The sequence below is a fragment of the Tursiops truncatus genome, chromosome 19 (assembly GCF_011762595.2).
Source record: "Tursiops truncatus isolate mTurTru1 chromosome 19, mTurTru1.mat.Y, whole genome shotgun sequence".
Taxonomy (NCBI): Eukaryota; Metazoa; Chordata; class Mammalia; order Artiodactyla; family Delphinidae; genus Tursiops; species Tursiops truncatus.
In genome coordinates, this window is record NC_047052.1 from 53,220,986 (window position 1) to 53,239,348 (window position 18,363).

Sequence of the window (18,363 nt, forward strand, 5' to 3'; positions counted from 1 at the left end):
TTCCTAACTGGAGTGGGTAAGGGGTCTTTGGAAGAGATGCCTGGACCTGTCCTGGAGTCCTAGCTCAGCTGTGCCCTTGAAGTGACACGATAAGGGGGAAGGTGCATTCCAGGCCTCCCCATCCCCCAACTCTGTTAGCGTGGTTCTAAAATTGCGGGTGAGGGGCTGTGTTGAGTGAGGCAAGGAACAGAGATTCGTCAGCCCCAACGCTGCTCTCACGCTGTGGGAGGCGACAGACTCCAGTGTATGGTCACAGCCCCAGCCAAGGGAAAGGAATTTTGAGAGAGCGAGCGAGCGAGATTGATTTTGTGGCTCTGGGGCTTGAGGACCAAGCCTAAAGAGAGGAAGGGAAAGGGAGATATTTACGTAGAGATCGAACAATTTACTAGGAACTGCTCTCCAAATAGAACGTACGGTTTGGGCAAAGACTTGTTGGCATGAAAAAGCATGATATGCTCAGGTAGCTAATTTTCCAGAACCGCTGAAGAGTAAAAAGGGGAGGTGGGAGACGTGCGTTCGGTAAGCAGATCCACATACCAACCTGAGGGGCGTGAGTTTTGTCCAGAGAGTAAGGCAAGTCGCCACCCTTCTCTGGGCCTCGGCATAGTAAGGCAGAAATGAAAGACTCACTCCTCCTCCCGCACAAAGGCTCTGGGAGTCCGCCTGCCAACCGGAGGGGGCCACTGCCTCCCAAGCCGAAACCTGCAGACTGTTCTGGTTCCCCCCCGACCATGACGTCAAGCACTCCTAGCGACGCACTAGCAGAAGCTTTCTCCGGGACTCGGAGAACGGGCTTCGCCACCTCCCAATCCTGCCCCTCATTGGCTAGAAACAACTGCTCGTCTAGGACGTTGTTAGCGGCGACGTAGGCGGGCACAATCTTTGTCGCTAAGATACTACGTACTTCCGTTTTCTCCTCCCCCTCTTCGAGGCTCTGGCAAACTTAATGTCCCTTCGGCCAATGGCAAATAGGCGGTAGGCGGGACTTCATTTGTTCGGACCAAAGAAACGCAGGCTTGGCCCGGTCATTGGGCAATAACTGTGGGGCAGCCCCTGTAAAGTGGCTCGGGCGTCCCCACGCCCTCTTTTCCTCCTCACAGCCCAGCCCCTGCCTAGCCCCGTTTTAGTAAGGCGCTGGCCGCAGTCTGACAGGAACAGGACGGAGCCAAGATGGCGGCGGCCGACGGCGACGACTCGCTCTACCCCATCGCGGTGCTCATAGACGAGCTCCGCAACGAGGATGTTCAGGTCCGGAGACAACGGGGGACTTGAGGAAGACGGGAAGGGGGACCTGGGAGCACGGGCGTCCCTCGCGGAGAGGGTTCAGTGTTCGCCGAGAGTGGCGGAAGGGGGCGGCGGCCAATCAGCGTTCCACTCTTATCTCTCTCGGTCCCCGGACTCAGTGAGACGGCGCCTGGGATTGGGTGTCGGCCCAGCGGCGCGCGGGGGCGAGGGCAAGCTTGGAGGGTCCCGGGCCTTGGGGGCCGCGGCCCAGCAGGGGCTTGGACGACTGGGTCGGGGAGAGGCGAGGGGAGGGCTCGGTGATCGGCGGCGGCCCTTGAATGGCCCCTTGGGGATGGGGTGGGCGCGTGACTTGCTCCGAGTTGGGGAGGGGCCGCCTGGTTGATGGGGACCCGGGTAGGTTTTCTCCCTGTAGGGGCTCAGCGCTGTGGGGTATACCCTTCAAATGGGGACTGAGATGTGAAAGCTGACTTTCTAATTCCTGCTCTCCCACCCGCCTCCACTTGTGGTGTAGACCCCGAAGGGGAGAGGGAGGCGGAAGCCCATTCCCAAGGGAGCAACTAGCTAAATTCAGCAGCAAATTACGAGGTGGAAAGTCGCCCCCCTTCTGGGAGCCTCCCATTGCGTGGGGGGTGGGCAGTGTACTAAATGGGCTAACATTTCTGGGGAGGGGGGAGGGGGCTCAGGGCCCAGAGGCCAGCCGGCGAGGGATTGAGAAGAGGTAGGGTTCTAGGGTTTGCCCATCCCAGCCCCGCCTCTCACCCGCCGAGTGACCTTGTGCCGATTACCTCACGGATCTGGGCCTCTGTTTTCCGTAAACTGCTCTAATAATAGTCCCGGTCTCATTGGGTGGTTGTGAGGGACTGAACGAGTTAATAATACGAGTCACGTAGAATGGCGCCTGGTCTGTTGTAAGGGTCCAATAAAGGCTAGCTGTAGTTATGGGGAGTGGTGACTGAAGAGTTCGCATCTGGGCCTCAATTTCCCCGTTTATAAAATTGAGCGGGTTGCACTGGCCCAGCCCCCAGCCTCTGAGGTCCCGGCGCTGTGACGCTAGTTCAGTAGTCAGACAGGCAGAGGGTGAGCTCCTGGCTCTTCCACTTCTTGCTGATTGACATGGGCAAGTTCATCTCTCCAAGCCTCGGTTTCTTCTTCTCTCAAATAGAGGTGATTGTCTAACTCCTAGGGCTGTTGTAGGAATTCGTTGGTCCAATAGACACCTGCCACATATCAGCTGTGGTGCTGAGGGTGTGATTGATGGTGATGCCAGTTGTTATACAAGAGACAGATGTGAATCGGAACCGAATACATTGTTCACACGTATGAGACGTTGGTGGACAGGAAACAGCAGGATGTTGTGATACTGAGTAAAAATTATTGGGCCTCTGCTCTGTGTTGGGCACTGTTCTAGGCACAGGTATACAACAGGGAAAAAGACAAAATCTGGCCTTGTGGAGCTTACCTTGTAGTGAGGGGAAAAAGACAATAAACAAGACAATAAGGAAAATACATATTATGTTAGATGGGGATAAGTACTACGGAAAAAATAAAGGAAGCGGGTGGAGGATGCGGATTCAGAGTGGTCATTGAAGGCCTTGCTGAGAAGGTGGTGTCTGAGCAAATATCTGAAGGGGGCAGGGGAAGGAGCCTTGAGGCTTTCTGGGCAGAGTACCCAGCAAGCACAGAGTGGGGTGGGGAAGATTCATTTTAAGACGGTCAGTCAGGGAAAACCCCTCCGAGGATGCAGAGTTTAAGACCAGAAGAAGGAGTCACCTCCCAAAAGAAGATGGGGAAGAGCCTTCCAGGAAGAGAGAGGAGACAAATAATGGCACTAGCTCTCAATCCAGGGTGATTTTTGCCTACGAGGGGACATTGGCAACATCTGGAGACATTTTTGCTTGTCACAACTGGGGAAGTGCTACTGGCGTCTAGTGGATAGAGGTCAGGGTTCTGCTAAAAGTACAATGCATAGGACCGCCTCCACCCAAACTGTCCATCGTGATGAGATTGCGAGAAGCCCTCTGTGGGAAAGTCCTGAGGTAAATGTAGTGGTTTAAAAGAACACAAATTTATTATCTTACAGTTCTGGAGGTCAGTAGTCTGACACAGGTCTCACTGGGCTGAAGTTACAGTGTTGTCAGGATTATAGTCCTTTCTGGAGGCTCTAGAGGAGAATCCGTGCCTTTACCATTTTCCAGGTTCTGGAGGCTGCCTGCATTTCTTGGCTTGTGGCCCCTTTGTCCATCTCTAAAGCCAGCAGCGTTGCGTCTCTGTGACCGTTCTACTGTAGTCACATCTCCTTCTGACCAGCCGGGAGAGGGTCTCTGATTTTAAGGATCCATGTGATGAGATTGGGCCCACCTGAGTAATCCAGGATTCTCTCCCCATCTCAGGGTCCTTAACCTTGATCACACCTGCCAAGTCCCTGTTGCCATGTAAAGTGACATACAGCTTCTAGGGCTCAAGATATGGACATCTTTGGGAGGCCATTATTCTGCATACCGTAGTCGCTGGGTTGCAAGGTAGAGATTGAGAGGGAGAAGTGGTAGGAGCCTGAGGATGGTGGTGAAGTGCCCTTTTTTTTTAAACATTTTCAAGTAATTTAATTTTTCTTTTTGTTTATTTGTTACTTTTATTGCACTGAAGGCTGAAGGGGAATTATTTATTCAGGAAATACGTAAGGAGTGCCAGGTGCGTGCTGGCTCCCTGAGATGGGAGCGTGCTCAGTGAGTTCAGAGAATAAGGCCAGCGTGGTAGCTGCAGCACAGTGACTGGCAAAGTGGTGGCAGGTGAGGACTAATCCGGGCTAGATCAGGTGAGGCCTGTGGACCAGTAGGGCAAAGGCTCTGGTGAGGTGGGGGAGCCAGTTCAAGGCTTTGTGTAGAGAAATGACATGTTCTGACTTCTGACTGCTGAGTAGGGGCTGGGCAGGAGCAGATAGACTTACCAGGATGCCATTGCAGAGCAGCCAGGACCAGCGCTGGCAGGCAGGTAGGGGGAAGTGGTGAGATTGGGGGTATCTTGAAAAGCAGAGTTGTTGAGATTTGCTGATGGATTGGATGCACCGTGGGGAGTGATGTGGAAGGAGAAGTCAAGGATGACTGAGATTTGAATCCCAGCTCTACCGGTTTGCTCCCTTTGTGCCCTGCACCAGTGCCTTCCCCTTTTTGGGGTCCAGATTCCTCATCTGTAAGGAATAATGATGAGGAAGCAGCATCTACCTGGTTGAGAAGTTGCAGTGGAATTGGCATGTTAAGTGACTGCCTCAGAGAAGGCGTTCAGTAAGTGATGACCTTGTTCAGTTATCGTGGTAGCTTGTGGTTTTATACTTGGGAAAGTGAGCTGCAAAGAGATCACCTCCCCAGCCAGTAAGAGGCGGTGGCTGGATTGCATTATCTCAGGGGTGTTTGGGGCACCATGTTTCTTAAAATGTGGTCCACTGGTTGAGAGGCCAGGTTTCTATGTTATTAATACTGTCTCTGCCTCAGTTTTCTCATCTATAAAAGGGAATAGGGAATTCCCTGTCGGTCCAGTGGTTGGGACTCGGCACTTTCACTGCTGTGGGCCCAGGGTTCAGTCCCTATTTGGGGAACCAGGATCCTTAAAGCTGCGCGGCTTGGCAAAAAAAAAAAAGAAAAGGAAAAAAATGGGAATAATTTTTAATTTAGCAGTTCAGAGGGATGTTGCGAGGATTAAATAGGTTAGTACGTGGTAAATGCTTAGAACAGTGCTTGATGTATTTTAAGTTTTCATTAAATGTCTGCCGGTGGTGGTGGTGAAATAACAAGGGCCTCAATTGTCCGAGGTGAGATGCTACAGGCATTTTAAAAGCTATTCTTCTAATGGTTACTCTAGAGCAGCAGTTCTTACCAGGGGACAGATGTCTGGGGATATATTTGGTTGTCACAACTGGTGGGGGGAGTGCTGCAGGCAGCTAGTGGGGAAGAGACCAGGGATGCTGCCCGACATCCCGCGCTGCCCAGGCCCTTCCCCACCGCAGAGGATGGCCCAGGGGTCAGTGGTGCCAAGGTTGAGAAACCCTGCTGTATGCCAGCCTGCTAAGTGTTTTGTGTGCATTCGTTGAGTCTTCACAAAACACATCTGAGATAGGTGCTAGTTTTCTTTCCAGTAAATGTTTTTTGATTGTCAAATTTCAAACAACAGAGAAAATAGTACTAAATCCAGATTCAGCAGTTTTTTTAAAGTTTTACCACATTTTTTCACCTGTCCCTCATCCTTCTCCCCTCCCCCCCCTTTTTTTTTTGCTGAGTATTTTAAAAATAAATCCCAGGCCCCAGATATTTTCTCCTACGTATTTCGTTATGCACCTATAAAGCAACAGACATTTAATAACCACAGTGCCGTTATCACAGCTAACAAAGTTTTTACAGTGATTCTTTGGTATCATCTAGCAGTCGGTTCATAATCAGATTTCTCTGATTGTTCCAGAAATGTTCTTTTACAGTTAGCTTGTTTAAATTAAATCAGATTCTGAATGTGACTATGAATCTTCAGTCTGAAATTCTTCCCTTTTTTTTTTTTTTTTTAAAGGGCTTCAAATGCTTGGCTTATTTATGTATTTTTTGGCTGTGTTGGGTCTTCATTTCTGTGCGAGGGCTTTCTCTAGTTGTGGCAAGCGGGGACCACTCTTCATCGCGGTGCATGGGCCTCTCACTATCGCAGCCTCTCTTGTTGCGGACCACAGGCTCCAGATGCACAGGCTCGGTAATTGTGGCTCACGGGCCCAGTTGCTCCGCGGCATGTGGGATCTTCCCAGACCAGGGCTCGAACGTGTGTCCCCTGCATTAGCAGGCAGATTCTCAACCACTGCGCCACCAGGGAAGCCCTCTTCCCATTTCTTACATAAGGCTGCTCAGTCATTGTGACACCACCCAGTAAATACTGAAACTAGGACTTAGCCAAGGGCACTGGATTTCAGGGCAGCACTCTTCACCACCGAGCTGGGCCCCTGTGGGCACAGCGTGTAGGCCCAGAGGAGGCAGTGCCATGGGTGGACGCATTCCAGGGTTTCAGATCCTGGACTGGCCACTTTACGAGTTACTCAACTCTTCTGGGCCTTGATTTTCTTGTTAAATGAGGAAAAGGGTGGAAGACACACCTGGCAGGGCTGTTGTGAGGATTAAGTGAGATAAAATGTAAGGACAGCAGGTATTCACCATGGTCAAAGACATCGTGGCAGCATGCCCGTGTCCTCATCTTAGAAATATGACAGCACAGGCTCCGACTTCTTTTCAAGGAGTACATGGGGATTTGAAGCAGAACTTAGGAATAAGGCTGCCCTCTGAGAGTTTAAAAAGAAGTTGGTATAGGGTGATGGTGAAGAACATGGGTTCAAGTTTCAGGCTCTGCCATGCCTTCACTGGGGGACCTGCATTTTTAAAAACTTGAAAAATATTTATATTTTTGCTTTTTGATGTGCCCAGCCCAGTACTAGGTTCAGGAATCACCAGTTGGTAGTAGTCGTGTCCCTTCTTCATCCCAGAGGCAAGTCACCTTCCAAAAGGGGGAACAGGCACATCCATAAATAATTATAACACCAGGCAAACTGCTAGGGAAGTATTTGTTTGTGCTGCAGTTTCCAAGGAGGTGGTGAGATTACTTTTTCTGTTTCAATTTACCTTTTTCTTTACCCTGCTCAAGAAATACAAATATGGGAGAAATAACGATGAGAATAATGGTTAACACTTGGGTGCTTGCTACGTGCCGGGCTCTGTCTCTGTGTCTTCCCTATTTGATTGTCCCAGCAATCCTGTGAGGCAGGCATTGTTGTAATAACCATCTTACAGTGAGGAAACTCAAGCTTTGAGGTGCCTGGGATTTATCTGGAGACCCTTAGCTGATTGGTGAAGCCAGAGTACTGGCTCCTTCGTTACTTTAAAAAAGAAAAAAAAAGCTCCAGAAAGAGAGATTGTGGGGCCCATTTCACTCTTGGGTGATGCAGAACTTTTCACACCCATCCACCCACACATACCCACACACATTATGTTCATTTAAAAACATGATTCTTCATGGAATGAGGTGGAAGGATGTTCAGGACTTTTTTTTTTTTTTTTTTGGCTCTTGTTGGGTCTTCATTGCTGCGTGCAGCCTTTCTCTAGTTGTGGCCAGTGGGGGCTACTCTTTGTTGTGGTGCATGAGCTTCTTATTGCGGTGGCTTCTCGTTGCAGAGCACGGGCTCTAGGCGCATGGGCTCTAGAGCGCAGGCTCAGTAGTTGTGGCACACAGGCTTAGTTACTCTGCACCATGTGGGATCTTCCCGGACCAGGGATCGAACCCGTGTCCTTTGCATTGGCAGGCGGATTCTTAACCATTGTGCCACCAGGGAAGTCCCGATGTTTAGGACTTGATAGGAGGTGAAGAGGCACTTGTGTGGCCCACTGAGCATTTTCCCGGGCTTAGGGTCACTGTTAAAGCACCCGTGTTGCAGACCCCTCCACACTGCTCATTATCAGCCACCAGCTCTACCAAACAGTAACAGTTCGGAGCATATTCCTCCAGATTCTTTTGGACTCTTACTCTTTGCCAGGCGCTCTCCTGGGATTTTGGGGCACAGAGTACAGAAGACAGAGTCCCTGCCCTTGTGAAGCCCACATTCTAGTGGGGAAGGATAAACAGTGAACAAAGAAGAACAGTTGACCCTTGAACAACACGGATTTGAACTGTGCAGGTCCACTTATGTGGGTTGTTTTCAGTAGTAAATACTACAGTGATACATGATCTACACTTGGTTGAATCCACAGATGGGAGACTTCAGATACGGAGGGACCACTGTAAGTTATACTCAGGTTTTCAGCTGCGGAGAGGGTGGGCACCCCTAACCCTCATGTTCAAGGATCAGCTGCATATGTCGGAAGTGATGAGTTAAGATGTATAGAGAGTGACGGGGGCATGCTGGTTTACCCAGGGTAGTCATTGGTGAGGATTAAGCAGGGGCGTGAATGCAGTGAGAGGGCCCTGGGCTGTCTGTGGGGAAGGGTGTCTCAGGCTGAGGAAGCAGCAAGTCAGCAAGTGTGAAGACCTGGGCTAACAATACGTTTGCATTTTAGTTACTGTCAAGGGAACCACTGTGACAGGAACCCAGGGAGCAAGAGGAGGGCGTGGGAAGTGAGAGTGGATCCGTGGACAGGGACCACGTCATGTTGGGCCTTGTAGTCCATAGGAGGGCCTTCGGCCTTTACTCGACTTGTGGAGGGAATATGTACTACCTGTGGGCTCATACTGTACGTGGTCATGTCAGGGAAGCTCCATGGCTTGAACGTGACGTGGGTTTTAAAAAGTGAGTAATGTTTCTATGTGGATGTAGTGGTGGGAAGGGAGATTTTATTTATTATGTCTCATGTACTAGCCTGAGGACTGCTGGGGATGCAGGCATCCCCAGCCCATGGTGATAAGCGTGGCCATGGAACCATAGATGACCAGTGTGGTAGGTCTTGGTGGGGACATGCTTGGGGACAGTGCACAGTGAACTCTTATGGCTACAACTGGATGAAGGGACAGTGAAGGTTTCTTATTGATTTTAATAGCTGCTCTCTCAGGAACGTTCCAGAGAACTCAACCAACAGTCATTTAAATAAGGGTTCACTTTTGCCTCATATAACAAGTTCAGCAGATCAAGGATATCACAGAATTGGGTTAGAGCGTGCAGTTCTTTTGACCTGCTTCGTGTGGTCACGAGATTGCTGCATCAGCTGCTGTCTTACGTCCTCGTGGAACCACACTGAAAGCAGGGGCCGACTGGGGCAAGGAGCCGGTTCTTGTCCTCCTCCCTTTTGTCAAAGAGGAAAATCTTTCCTGGAAGCTTCTTGGCCAATTTGTCCTTATGTCTTTGTGTCCAGAACTAGGTCATTGACTGGGTTAGTTGGGATTAAGGTTGCCTGTAAATGACAGGAAAATTCTATAAATATGTGAGACTTAAATGAGCTTGAAGTTTATTTCTGACTCACAGTCAAAAAGTCTGGTGGCAATCCAAGCTGGTGTGGCACTCTAGGTGTTAGGGTCCCAGGCTCTTACACATTGTTCTCTGTTTGGTCTCCATCCTGCCCTCCCCATTCTCAGGTTATCTCAAGACCCCAAGATGGCTGCTGAAGCCCCAGCCATCATAGCCCCATTCTAAACAGGAAGGAAGGATGAAGGATATGACCCCGTCTCCCCATAAGGACACTTCTAGAAGTCACACACACCATTCCCACTGGCCAGACATTAGTCTCATGGTCATATCCAAATGCACAGGTGATTCAGAAATATCTTTGCCGAGGGTTCATGTGCACAGGTGAAAACCAGAGGTTACGAGTGGCAGTATAGCCCAGTGCAGGAGCTCTTAACCTGGGGCCCATCTGGCATTCAGGTCCAAGAATTTGGATGAGAAAAATAACATCTTTATTTTCACCAGTCCCTAACTCAAATTTAACTTCTATTATGAATTACATTTATACGTACTAGTATATTATAGCGTATTATAAATAGTGTTAGCAAAACCTATGACTCTGTCACCAGTGGTAATCATGACTCTTCAGAGCTCATTTCAGCTGTTGCAGATACTTCTAGTGCTGTTTATGCTCACCTCTGTTTCAAAATTGTGATCATTTAAAAACCTGCTAAGGGGTTCATAGTGCACCCCCCAACTGAAAAACACCAGAAAACAGAAATACGAATTGATAGTATTGGCTCAGAGCCAAGTGGCTGGGGTTCAAATCTTGCCACCTGAGAGCTGTGTGAGGTTTTGTTTTCTCTGCCCCAAAATGGGTGATCCTGTGTTTACCTCACAGTTGTGAGGATCAAATGAGTGAAAACATTGGCACCTAGAACACTGCCTGGCACATAGTGAGTACCAAGGAAATGTTTGTAATTATTACTCTGTCACTGTGAGAGAAGGGAAACGAGACGTCGGTGGACAGCTAGCCAGCTGCTGCATGTGTCCTTGATACGTGGACGAAAATCAGGGTGCCGTCAACCGAGCAAGGTTGCCATAGCTGCCATCGCTCATCTTCCTCTGGTGCGAGGCTGTTCCCAGTATCATGTCACTTTGTACTCACAAAGTACAAAGGATAGGTATTATTACAGTCCCCCATTTCACAGATGAGAAAATTGAGACTCAAAAAGGTACAAAGAGTGGCCCAAGTTCCCACAGCTAATGTGAAAAGCAGCTTAGCCTTGAACCCAGATAGTGTATCTAAAGCCCGCCCTGTTGCTGCCTTTCTTAAGCGTTCACGGTGCCATTTATGCCGAAGAAACCAGCAGCTATTCTTTTTTTTTTTTTTTATAAATTTATTATTTCTTTATTTTTGGCTGTGTTGGGTCTTCGTTTCCGTGCGAGGGCTTTCTCTAGTTGTGGCAAGCGGGGGCCACTCTTCATCGCGGTGCGCGGGCCTCTCACTGTCGTGGCCTCTCGTTGCGGAGCACAGGCTCCAGACGCGCAGGCTTAGTAGCTGTGGCTCACGGGCTTAGTTGCTCCACGGCATGTGGGATCTTCCCAGACCAGGGTTCGAACCCGTGTCCCCTGCATTGGCAGGCGGACTCTCAACCACTGTGCCACCAGGGAAGCCCCCAGCAGCTATTCTTAAAACCAAAAGCAGAATCTCCAGAGACAGCAGTGGAAGGAAGGGGGCTGTCCACCATGGAAGAGTTGGCCTGATTCTCCTGGGCCGGTTCCCTGGGCATCGTTGCTAAATGACAGCATGATGTTGAGATTAATAAGAGTCAGGGCATCTGGCTTCTGGACACGGCTCTGCACCTTTCCACCAAGTGACAGCTTCTCTGCACATCAGCGTGCTTACCTTTAAAAGGGAGGATTCTAGTAACAATACCCACCTCAGAGCACAGTTCTAAGGAGTGAATGTATTAATTATCCACGCCAAGCACATAGTAAGCAATCAGTAAATGCTAGCGGCTATTGTTACTGTCATTATGATTATCCCCTGCCAGCATCCTGTGTCCTGGACCACATGTGCTTTTCCATGTAGCCCAGCTGAGAGAAGAACACAGAGATTCAACTTGGAGGTGACAGAGAAACAGGCAACTAAGTCAATACTTACTCTGATATATTCTTGAGGACAATTTCAAACGTACAGAACATCGAAGGACTAGTACAAGGGCCAGAAAACTACAGCGTGTGGGCCAGATTCTGCCCCGCAGCCTTGCAGGTGTAGTTTTATTGGAATGCAGTCATGCCCACTTGCTTACATATTGTCTGCATCTTTGGCTGTTTTTGTGCTACAGAGACACAGTTGAGTGGTTGAGATAGAGACCGAGTGGCCTGCAAAGCTGAAAATACTTCCTGGCAATTTACAGAAAGTCTGCCCACCTCTAGACCGGTACAGTGAGCACCTGTGTGCTTACCACTCAGATTCAGTGAGTGTTCGTGTTCACCATCTTGAGTCGTTTATCTGTTTCTGTAGGTCTGTCTTTATATACATTTAATTTTGGGCTAAAAATAAGATGCAGGCCTTGTAGTACTTAATCTGAAGATCCTTTTACTACCAGGATGGTGAGTGCTTGGACTACCTCAAGCCCAGGTGGTCCAAAAACCCAGTGACGTGGTATGAAAAGTGCGGTGTGTGTGTTTTTTTGAGGTGAGGCCACCATAGCATTTCTTGAGGTTCTCATCATTGTGATTCCCAAAGAGAGTCTTAAACCCCTTAAACCAGAGGGGATGCAGGACGCCAGTCACTTGCAGACCTGTTCGCAGCTGCGTGGGGCCTGGGAAAGAATAGGCTGCGGGAGCCCTTGCTGCTCTCCTTGACCTGGTCCCTCCTCATTCTTTCCTTCCTTCCTTCCTTCATTTCTTTCCTTCCTTCCGGGAGGAGGATTCCCGCTTGGCCTGGCCTGGCACGGCTTACTCACCCTTGAGGGCGTCGCCTTCCACTCACACACATGAGCTCACTGCCTTCCGGCCGCAGCCGAGCAGCCCTGTTGTCAGGATGGAGACACAGGAAGAGAGGTTTCCCAGTCAGATGGCAGCAGCTGGGGCTGGGTCTCAGTGCTCGCTCAGGCAGCTTTCTGCGCCTCCATGGTGGTGGAGAGGTGGCTAGTCATGCCCCCGGGGACGAGAGGATCAAGTGCGGTCCTAACACCAACAGGCTGAGCCTGGGACCCGCTGTGTGTCAGCGGAGTGTGTGAGATTCCGAGGGTCACCACAGCAAAGCATCACATCTTTGGTAGCTTCAAACAGCCACGAGTGTTCTCTCTCAGTTCTGGAAGCCAGAAGTCTGAGATCAAGGTGTCAGTAGCGTTGGTTCCTTCGAGAGGCTGTGAGAAGACCTGTCACCCCGAGCTTCTGGTGGCTGCCCGCCATTATAGTATTGTTTGTTCTGTTATCACTGTTAGCCAACAGTCCTGGTTACAATCCCACTCTACACCATCTGAGCTGTGTGACCCTTGCAAGGGACTTTCATTCCCTGAGCCCGTTTCCTCTTCTCTGGGGCAGGGCTTGTAACCCTCTGCTTGTCGTGAGAGTTAAATGAGACAGTGCAAGTGAGTGCTTGGGCTGGGACTGGGCCCAGAGTAAGCTGGGAACGTGGCTACCGCTGTTAGAGTCCAAGGCTCAGTGTGTTAGCCTTGCTGAGCGCAGGAGGGGGCAAAAGCAGGAGGGTGGGGACGGTGGGGAGGCGGGTGCAGTGTCGGACAGGGTGGTCCTCGAAAGTGCCACGAGGGGTGTTGGCTCAGTGAGACCCGCCGGGTGCTTTTGCTGAGGCTGCTGCTGCCATTGTAATTTAATGACCCAGGGTCACAGAGTGACTTGGTAGACTTGCCAGGTTATTACTCAGCACCCCACACATGCTTAGCAAGGCTTCCAGGGGCTGACTGGGTCCAGAGGTGTCAGACTCCCTTAAGTCTGGACTTGCTAACATTCTCCCTTCCTTTTCTCGTTCTGTCATTAGCTTCGCCTCAACAGCATCAAGAAGCTGTCCACCATCGCCTTGGCCCTCGGGGTTGAAAGGACCCGCAGTGAGCTTCTGCCCTTCCTTACAGGTACGGGTCCTCCTGGGGCCCAGGTCAGTTGGGGGCTCCCGGGGGTGGTTCCTGCCAGGTAAGAGAAGCCCCTCTGGATTTAACAAGCTGTTTGTTAAGTGCCGTGTGCCGGGTGCTGGGGCTGGGGCAGGGACTGGTGAAAAGCGCTCTGGAGGCAGATAGAGCCAGGTTTGAATCGAAGCTCCAGTGACTTTAGGCGAGTTACCTCACTGTTCCATAGAGTTCTTATGTGTAAAATGGGCATAGTCGACATGTGATGTAGCATGTTGTGAACATTAAATAATAACAATAACAGCCTACAGTTACTATATATATACCTAATGTACCAGGTGGTGTTCTAAACCCTTGCTTGTGAGGATTGAGTTCGTTCACATAGAGCTGTGCTCGGTAAATGTACACCACCATTGTTGTCCAAGTTAATCTCACAGTAACCCCTTGAGGTAGGTAAGACTGCTGCCCCCATTTCATAGATGAGGAAACCGAGGCGTGGAGAGATGAGGTAACTTATTTGGTCCTACAGTTAGGAGGTGCTCCAGAGGGGATATTTATCAAGTCACGCTGGCTCCAAACTCGACAGTGTTGGTTAATGACTCATAGCACAGACTTGGGTCCCAACTACCTGGGCTCAAATCCTAGCTCTACCACTTTCTAGCTGTGTGACCTTGGGCGAGATACTTCATATCTGCCCGCCTCCGATCCTTCATGTGTGAGAAGGGCATTAATAGTTCAACCTAATATGAAGATGAAATAAGATCCCACGTGAAGTGCTCAGCATGTGGTAAGTGCTGCTGAGGTGTTAGCGATTAGACCGTTCCTGTGCTCTCCTGTCTGTGAAGATGTACTTAAAGCGCTTGACACAATATCTGATACAGACTGGATCACCAGTTAATGGTAAATCCTCTGTTCCCATCATTCTTATTATGACTTCGTACTTCATACTAATTAAAATCGCCAGGAAAGGCTCAGAGTTAGCTGTGCTTTGTCCCTAGTGAAACTCTTTCATCTCTGATCCTCTCACTTGGGCCTAGTGATGGTGCTGGGAGGCGGGAGGGAGGCAGGGACTCTCACCCCCTCATCGTTTCACACTGGGGGAGTTGAGGCTTGAGGGGATGTGCAGGGACTTGCCCACAGTCACAGCTGATGACTGAGGAGCTCAGGGGTATCTGCCTCTGAACACCGCATGGGGAGGAGGCATCTGCACACGTGACATTGAGCAGATGACCTCAAACCAGTGGCTTCCACTGGTGAAATGTTGGAGAGACTTGAAGGCTTTAGAACGCTGAGACCCGGACGGCCTCGGGGGCAAGGGGTACAGGGAGTGTGGTACGGCAGTGTAAAGCAGTGGCTAAAAAGTTGTAGAGAAAAGAGTTGGAAGGACCTGGGTTTGAAACCCAGCTGTGCCACCAACCTGCTGGGCACACCTGGCTAAGCCATTCCACCGCTCCCAACCTCAGCTCCCCTCTCTGCAGAGGGGGTAAAGCAGGCCCTAACTCACAGGATGGCTGGCGGATCCAGTGCTCCACGCAGCACGTGCTGCGGGCAGTTTCTTGGTGGAGGTGGCGGGGAGGCTGCCTGGAGGGAAGCCGGCAGGAGTGAAGGGCGGACGGGGCCAGGATTGAACGTGGCGCTTTGCATGGTGAGGGCTGCAGGGAGAGACGCAGGGGCAACGTTAACGTGGGGGTTGACGGGTGTGGGCCAGAGAAGCTGGGAGGGCAGTTGTGTGGAGGTGGGAAGGGTGGAGATCTGAGGTGCTGGCAGCTCCCGTATGTTTAGCTTCCAGGGATGCAGCTTGGCCAAGGAGTCTGGACTGGAGGTAGAGTTGAGTATGAGTTGAGGATGTCCTTAAGGTCTCCAGGAAAGGAACAGAACAGGGAGGGTGATCTGAACTGTCCACAGTGGGAGCCGGCGAAACCGAGGCTGGGAGGGAGCCTGAGAGCAGGACACGCCAGAGCCACGCCGGCCAGAGTTTAGTAAAGCACTGACTCTCGTGCTGGGCCCCAAGCTGAGCTCTTCACAGAAAGCAGTTATTTCCCTTCAGTCTCAGAACAACGCTGTTGTTGTGATTTGGGGGATGAGAAAAGAGTCTCAGGCCAAGTGAGCTGCCACACACCCAGCCAACAAGAGAGCAGGATTTGAACCTACCACAGGATGGGCATATGCCTCACGTACACTCAGGGAGCTGAGATGCCAGCCTAGACGCTAGGGATGCTAGCGTCTTCTGCCATAGTCATTCCCATCGCCTCAGCAAAGGGAGGATGGAGCTTGAGAAGGGCCTTTGGATTTAGGTGTTAGGACAGAGCAGTTCTCTTCGCGCACAATCGTCCCTTCTTTCAGCAAAGTTGAGCAGATTGAGTGCCCACTGTGCTCATCTCTGGCAGAAGCTGGGGCACAGAGGAGCCAGTCCTGGACTCGGGTGGTCATAGCCCGCAGTGAGGTCTGATAAGGGTGGCCTGGTTGGGCAGTGAGCCTAGAGAAGGGACCTGACCTGTCAGGGTGGCATCCTGGAAATCTTCCAGGAAGCGGTAGCTAAACCAAGTGTCGAAGGACAGAGCAGACTTTCTCAGGCTGAAGAGAACGAAGTTCCTGGCAGAGGGAACAGTGCTGAGGGTAGAAGCAAAAAGAGCTCCCGTTTCCCAGGCTCTGCGCTCATACACGTGGTCGCGTTTGCTCCTCACTCTGGCCGTCGCTGCAGTGGAAGGATTGGCACCATTTTACAGGTGTGGAGACTGGGATGCAGCGAGGTGGTCTCGCTCCCCCAGTGTCCCGCACCTAGCCACGGGCACTCTGTCAGCTGCCCCCAGCCTCTGCCTTCATCTCTGCCCACCCAGGTGGAGGGTGGCTGCCAGTTTGAGGAAGCAGAGTGGAGCCTGCTTGTTCCCAGCTTGGGTTACTGAAGGGTGGGGTCATACTTGGGGTGGAACTGTAAGCCAGTCTGTCTTGTCCCACAGACACCATCTACGATGAGGATGAGGTCCTCTTGGCCCTGGCGGAACAGCTGGGCACCTTCACCACTCTGGTCGGAGGCCCTGAGTACGTGCACTGCCTGCTGGTGAGTCTGGAAGGTGGGGAAGGCCCCTGCCTGGCCCTGGCGGGGTCAGACCCATGGTCCTGGCAGCCAGGGCGGGGAGGGGAGAGTGCAGGAGAGGCTGGGGTCATCTTCTCGGAACAGCTGGGCCTTGGACATTCACTTTAATCTGGCAAGTCAGCAGTGACATTTAATAAATCAGCACGAAAACGCGGGTGTCCTCCTTACCGTTGACTGGGCGTGCCTGACCAGCACCAGGCCCCACCGGCACTCGACGCGTGAGGCTTTCAGTTTGGAGTTAGGCTGGGTTCTTCCACTGCTTGCTGTGTGACTTGTAAATTACTTAACCTCGAGTCATTAAAACTTACCTTGAGAATCGACTCAAGAAGCCCTTAGCACAGTACTTGGCATGTAGTAAGTACTCACAGATCGTAGCTCCGTTGTCATTAATGCCATATGTTGTGAGGTCGTGTCCACCCTTTGGGGTAGAGACAGCCACCTGGAGCAACAAGAGGTTCAGTGTCGAAGGTCGCATGGCTAGTGAGTGGCAGAGCTGGGCTTCCAGGTGTGTCCGGTTGACTCTCCCCCAGGCCCCACCCACTTCCTGCCTGTGAGACCTTGTGCTGGGTGATGTCTGGGGACAGAGATGGTCAGATACTGATAGCAACTGCTGTTTGGGAGAAGAGAAGGGAGGAAGTGCTCCAGTCCTGTGACCTGGGTTGAAAGACCCTTGGAGGTTGCTCACTGTTCTTCAGAGCCGTGGAACAGCTCTGCCTCCTTTTTTTTCCTCCCAATAATTCTTTCATGGTTCCTGAAGACATGTTAGCATACTGTGGCATCTGCACTTGATGGTGTTTTACAGTTACTGTCAGCAGGCCTTGTTCCTTTTAGTGGTCTGTGAAATAATGTGCTGCTTATTGGGGTCTTGGATTTGAGCACATATGGTCATTTATTTTCTTCCAAACATGCATTAAGCATTAACTCTAAGAAGCTGTGATAATTATCATTAGATTCTGGTATCCTGTCTCTCACCTGAGTGCACATGTATAATTGTATATGAACACACAGAAAATTGTATGTGAATGAGGTCATTTCATACATTTTATACAGAGCAGGACTGCTTAACACCAGGAAGGTGATGAGGTCCCTAGACCTACCTGAAAGGGGTCCCTTGAACTCCATGGAACTATCTGCAGCCCCTGGTGTTTATCAGTCTTTCTGAGGAGAGAATTAATAGCTTTCAGCAGCTTCTCAGAGGACTCAGGAGCAGAGAACACTGTTGAGTACCCCACAGCTTCAACCAGAGCCACAGGCCTGCAGACAAACGGCCGGAACCCGGCTTCCTTCAGGGTCAGGGTCTTCCACTGATCATTCCCAATGAGGGAAACCCCTGTCATCCCATGCTTCTCTTTGGGGAGCAGTCATGTGTGACCTTTGGGACTGGTATCCGTGAGGACCCTCTGGGCCAGGCAACACTGGGAACCCGCAGGCAAGTCAGGTCAGAATAGCTTCAGCTCACTCAGCACCTGCAGCGTGTGTTCTGAGTGCCTTATGTACAGTAACCCATTGTGTCCTGCAGCGACCCTGTGAGACTCGTGCTGGTGTCATTTCACAGATGAGGAAACCGAGGCACAAGCTGGGAAGAGGCAGAGCCAGGATTTGAACCCAGGCCCCCAACTCGTTGCCACTACCACTCTTCTGTACTGTCTTCAGAGGGCTCCTGGTTGCCCCACAGGCTGATCCGAGCTGGAATAAAGGGAAACCAGGGACCCTTAGAACCCAGAAGAGGCGGCTAATCTGGGTTAGATGGGATGGGGGAGCTGTCGAGGAGGAGCTCCTGGAGGAGGTGGATTTTGACAAGTTACGGGAAATGGCTCTTTTGCAACCTGTTCATTCCATGAACATGAGCAAGGACTGTGGGCTCCGGGAACCCAGAGGTGTGTCAGACCCGATCCCGGCCCTCGTTCTCTGTGGTGTGAGTGAGATGGAATTTCACAGAGATCCGTGTAGGTATAGTGTGAGGATTATTTCTGTATCAGCAGCTCTTAACCCTTTTGGAATCATGGGTCCCTTAGATGAAAATGAAAACTCCAGACCCTCTCCTCAAA

At 50.9% G+C, this 18,363-nt stretch overlaps 1 protein-coding gene across 1 annotated transcript in view; it reads left to right on the plus strand.

Moving 5' to 3' along the window:
- Positions 1–1,088: 1,088 nt before the first annotated feature.
- PPP2R1A (protein phosphatase 2 scaffold subunit Aalpha) overlaps positions 1,089–18,363 on the plus strand; it is a 33,149-nt gene continuing 15,874 nt past the window's right edge. The window contains exons 1-3 of the mRNA XM_033845565.2: positions 1,089–1,248; positions 13,140–13,230; positions 16,179–16,279. Coding sequence (XP_033701456.1) covers positions 1,171–1,248; positions 13,140–13,230; positions 16,179–16,279 — 270 coding nt within the window. The 5' untranslated portion in view covers positions 1,089–1,170. The remainder of the gene's footprint in view (positions 1,249–13,139; positions 13,231–16,178; positions 16,280–18,363) is intronic.